The sequence below is a fragment of the Vigna angularis genome, chromosome 9, assembly GCF_016808095.1.
Source record: "Vigna angularis cultivar LongXiaoDou No.4 chromosome 9, ASM1680809v1, whole genome shotgun sequence".
Lineage (NCBI taxonomy): Eukaryota > Viridiplantae > Streptophyta > Magnoliopsida > Fabales > Fabaceae > Vigna > Vigna angularis.
In genome coordinates, this window is record NC_068978.1 from 1,031,496 (window position 1) to 1,036,832 (window position 5,337).

The window sequence follows — 5,337 nt, forward strand, 5'->3', positions numbered from 1 at the left end:
TAAAAAATAAAAATTTAATTGAGTTTCTTTTTAGAGAGAAAAAACATAGTAGAAAAAATATTAAGAACAAAATGAAAACTTTTATATATATATATATATATATATAATACTTATTAAACCACAAAATAATTATAAAATTTAGTCAAACATATCTCTATTTACTTTGTACACACTAACACATAAAAATAATGTTATGTGTTGAATGGAAAATTTAGTCAAACATATCTCTATTTACTTTGTACACACTAACACATAAAAATAATGTTATGTGTTGAATGCTTTTTGGTTACTTGTGTTTGTTTTAAATCAAACGTTTAGACGATAATGATATTTTGACAACATTTTTTTAAAACATTTTAACATCGTCTATGTGTCATTTTGTAATTGGTTCATGTAAGGACCTAAATATTTTAAGGAGATGTTGATAATTGATGTGGTAGGGGCGTCCTTTGATGATTGGTGTGGTAGGGAAGGATTCAGAGTGGGCGGCTAGTGGAACTTCAAGTGGGCAGCAGTGGATGGTAGTGGGTCTTCCCACCTTGGAGTGTTCCAGCCACCAAGAAGTGCTCCAAGCACCATCATCACTTACCTCCATTAGTGGATTGGGCACTGAGGAAGGAGAGTGGGACGGCTGGGGTTTGATAGGCAGTGGAGTGCCCTTTTCTTTCTTTCTTAAAGGGAGAACCGTGAGTTTTGAAGAGGGTTGGATTCGGCATTTGGAGATTCTGCAGAAGGAGAGAGAGCTTGTTGCACGTGCGGGAGAAGGAGAAGAAGAAGCTTGCTGCATCCAGTGGTGAGGCAGAGAACGTTTGAAATTTCTACATTCTTGTTTGGCTAGGAGGTCTTCAAGAGGTAAGGGGAGTTGGATTTTCTGGATGTTGATAGTGGTTGCATGAGTAGGATGCTGGAAAATTGTGGTTGTATGTATGGTTGGACTGAAATTGATGTGTTGATTCATGTGTGTAATCGTGTATGTTTTAGAATTGAAGAAAATTGGAATTTCATAGCTTTTTAGTCATTTGGAGAGGAAGTGAGGTAGTGATTTTGAGTATTTGGAGTCTAGAGAGTTATTGAGCCTTTGGAACAGTTTCACCCACTGTATTATGACTTGTTAGAGCCATCAAATTGATCAAAATAGGTGTAAAGTGGTAGAATTGGAGTTTGAGTATCTAAGTTGTGAAAATTGGTGTTCTATGGTTGAATTTGAGTATAAATCCCTTTAGAATTGAATAAGGAACGGTTATAATCAGTTAGGTAAGTCCAATCTAGTATAAAACATGAATTAAGGGTGTTAGAAGTTAATTAAAAAGGGTTGAAAATGGTAAGAGAGGTTATGACCTCAAATCTGCAGAATTCTGCATTCTGCAGAATTCTGCATTCTGCAGAATTCTGCATTCTGCATCTGTCGCGCCTGAGCGCGCGATGCTGCGGAGCGCGTTCGTCCAATTTGACTCAAATTGGACGTTCGTCCGTATTGAGCCACATTGGACGTTCGTCCAAATGACTCTATCAAGCGTTCGGCCCTTGGTTCTCAGTTAAGCGTTCGGCCCTTGGTTCTCAGTTAAGCGTTCGGCCCTTGGTTCTCAGTTAAGCGTTCGGCCTGCTTTTGTGAGTGAGCGTTGGTCCACGACTTCAGAGCGTTCGTCCATGACTTCAACTTGTGAACGTTCGTCTAAATGGCTCGACCAAGCGTTCGGCCTTAAATTCAGTGTTGAGCGTTCGGCCTTTGAACGAGCGTTCGTCCTTAGTTCAAATTTTAGCGTTCGTCCAAATAGTTGAGCGTCCGCGTTTTTGAGCGTTCGTCCAAATAGTGTTCGTCCCAGTGAGCGTTCGTCCTTCCCAGTGAGCGTTCGTCCTAATGAACGTTCGCGTTCGTCCGAATAGTTGGCGTTCGTCCGAATAGTTGAGCGTTCGTCCAAACAGTGAGTGAGCGTTCGTCCGAATAGTGTCCAGTGAATAGTGCTCGTCCAAATAGTATTTTTCAAAATATGTTGAATTTTAAGTTCCTTTGCTTTTAATTTGAATTATGTGTAATAATGTTTGGAATATATGCTGTGATGAAATTTACGTGAAAGTATGTGAATATATGAGATATGTTAATTTATTGTGAAATTATAATTGTGAATGTGGACAATGAATTGGAGTATGATTTGGACATCTCGGGGAGAGATGGACGAAAGTGTTATGAGGGGCGTTGTTGTTGTTCTGTATAACTGTAGTGAACTTTGTATTTTGGTCTGTCTATCCCTACACTCAAAGCATTGTTGATACTCAAGTAGAGGAGAACAATGTAAGTGGTGAGAGTAGAGGGAGGTCCTCGTCTATAGTCTTTGAATTTAGACATAGACAGATTGGGGGATTTACCTTGCTAGTGTTGGAGAAAGACCAGCTGAACTATGCAAGTGCAAAGACGACTGATAGTTCGACAGTTATACAAATCCGGATGAGTCGTGTGTTGGGAATTTACCTTGCATAGTGTTGGAGAGTGCCAGCTGAACTATGCGAGCGTAAATATGAGTTGTGACTTACTCTGCATAGTGTTGGGGTGTGCCAGCTGAACTATGTAGGTGTAAGGATGAGTTGTATGAGGTTATGAGATGTGGTTTTATGAGTATGTTTTTATTGTTTCTGTATATGATGACATGAATTAACTGTGTTGTACTTCTAACATGCTTTTATATCTAGCTCACCCTTGCATTGTTCTTGTTATGTGCTGTTTGGGTATATTTTCCTTGGCGATGATCATCCACTTGGATGGGAGCAGACGTTGTCGAAGAGGTTCCTTTGGAGCAAGAGCTGGAGGTTGCTAAGGTTGCGGAGTAGTCTTCTTAGGAGTTGCCCATCTGAACACGTGTAGTGTTCGACTCTTTAAGCTATTTAAGTTTGAATTTCCGTTTTCTTTTATTTCTGGATGACTGTAATTTTACATTTTATTACACGTCATACTCCGACTGTTCTCTATATTTGAATGTTGACGTCTTGATTATGTAATAATTGTTATTATGTAATCGGGATGTTACATTAATGGTATCAGAGCAGTTCTTCCTTAGAAACCTGTAGGTTGTGGGTGTGATTCGTTTATGTTTGTGTACTCTGGTTTCGTGTTGGGAGTTGTGTTGGTTAAGTCGGACTGATAGTCTTTCTCTCTGAACAGAAGATGGCATCTAGATCTCCTCCTTCCTCAGATGTCGATCCGTCTGACTGTAATCAGATGTTGAATGCGGTGCTTCAGGCGTTGCAACAACAAAATGTTACACTAATTCAGCAGAATTCCATAGCCTTGCAGAATCTGGAAGCTGCGAGAGTGTCTGCTGAGAATGCCAGAGCGTCGGCCGATACCACCCAAAGACAGTTCTTGGATGTGATGACTAGTGGCAGGATTCCCACCGGTCCTTCTTCTTCGGCTGCTCCAACTCAAGAATGGAGTTTGGAAAATTTCTTGCAGCATCATCCCGCCAAGTTTGATGGCAAGTGCTCGCCAGATGAAGCCGATCAGTGGCTTCGTGATATGGAGAGAGTCTACAACGCCAAGAGGTGTCCTGATGAAAACAGGTTGTCCTATACTGAGTATCTATTGACTGGAGGGGCAAGCCACTGGTGGAGCAGTGCACGGATGATCTTAGAGGGAACTGGAACCCCTATCACATGGGACTTATTTAAGAAGAAGTTCTATAAGGAGTACTTCCCTGACACTCTTAGATATGCTAAGGAAGTGGAGTTTTTGGAGCTAGTGCAGGGAAATATGTCGGTATCTGAGTATACTGATCGCTTCAAACATCTTCTTAGATTTAACACCATGAAAGTGGATGAAGAGTGGCAATGCCGCAAGTTCGAAAACGGGTTGCGCGGTGACATCAAGCTCTTGGTGAGAGGTCACCGTCTGAGAGAGTTTCCAGCTCTTGTGGAAATGGCTAGGGATATGGAGAAGACAAAGAATGAATCTGAGAGACAGCAGAGTCGGAATGGGGGACCATCTGCAACTCGTAATGAAGTCAGCATTAAGAAGACCCCTTATGCTAGACCATCATTTTCTCATGAGTCTAGGGGTTCATCCTATCACCCATCAGTGCAGGCAGGACCAGCCAGCCCATCCGGCATCGTGAGATGTTATACCTGTGGAGGACCTCATTATCGGAACAACTGCCCTATGGGAAGGGGAGCAAAGAAGTGTTTCAAGTGCGGCAAAGAGGGGCATTTTGCTGTAGAATGTACTTCTACAGTAGTACCAAGTTCTCAGGCACAGAGGACTGGTTTGCCTCCACCCAGGGGAGGTAGCAGACCTCCGACAGTAGGCAGAGTCTACGCCTTGGTGGGATCAGAGGCAGTCAGCTCAGGTAATGTTCTCATCTTTAGTTGTTTATTTCTTGGTGTGCCTTTTGTTGTTTCTTTTCGATTGGGTGACAACACACTCCTTCGTATCGAAGGCAGTTGTTGAAAGTTAGGAATGTGTGTAGAAGAGTTAGGCATGGATGTGTTGGTGTCCACACCAACATCAGGATTGTTTGGGACGTCTTTTGTGTGTGTACGTTATCCGATTGTTGTAGATAGACTTCAGTTCAAGGTAGACTTCACCCGTTTACCTTTGCAAGGATTAGAAGTAATTCGAGAATGGATTGGCTATCCATCAAGCGCATCCTTATCAACTGTGATGATAAGGAGCTGTCGTTTTCGGATTTAGACAAAGATGTCTTTGCAGATCGGCGTCGTGAAGCAAGACCTTTGGAAGGTGTTAGTTACTTCTTAGTGTTATCACCGGTGGAAGCGACTCAAGTTTCGAAGCATGCGGCACGGGAGAGTTGGAGTGTAAAACCTTGCACTAAGTTTCGTGAAGAAGTTTCTGGTTTACCTCCTTCACGTAAGCATGAAGATCACCTTAGGACAATGCTTGACGTTAAGAGGAGATTTGTCAGTTCAAGTGCAACCAGTAAGAATTAAGGACGAACTGTCGAATGAGTCAAGGTCATCTGGGATGGTAGAACAATCGACTCTACCTGGGAGTTGGAGGTGAGATGAGAAAAACTTACCTCTACTTATTCTGGTAAAGCTGAATTTTCAAGGACGAAAATTTTTGTTGTTGGGGAGAATGTAAGGACCTAAATATTTTAAGGAGATGTTGATAATTGATGTGGTAGGGGCGTCCTTTGATGATTGGTGTGGTAGGGAAGGATTCAGAGTGGGCGGCTAGTGGAACTTCAAGTGGGCAGCAGTGGATGGTAGTGGGTCTTCCCACCTTGGAGTGTTCCAGCCACCAAGAAGTGCTCCAAGCACCATCATCACTTACCTCCATTAGTGGATTGGGCACTGAGGAAGGAGAGTGGGACGGCTGGGGTTTGATAG

The 5,337-nt window shown here is 42.4% G+C and overlaps 1 protein-coding gene across 1 annotated transcript; it reads left to right on the forward strand.

Moving 5' to 3' along the window:
- The first annotated feature begins 3,157 nt into the window (after positions 1–3,157).
- On the forward strand, positions 3,158–4,435 carry LOC128194042 (uncharacterized). Its single transcript, XM_052868615.1, has one exon. The coding sequence runs from the start codon at positions 3,158–3,160 to the stop codon at positions 4,433–4,435; it is 1,278 nt and encodes a 425-aa protein (XP_052724575.1).
- The last annotated feature ends 902 nt before the right edge of the window (positions 4,436–5,337 follow it).

What these genes read in the sequence shown, in the direction of transcription:
- LOC128194042 (XM_052868615.1), top strand. Translation starts at nt 3,158, where the DNA reads ATGGCATCTAGATCTCCTCCTTCCTCAGATGTCGATCCGTCTGACTGT.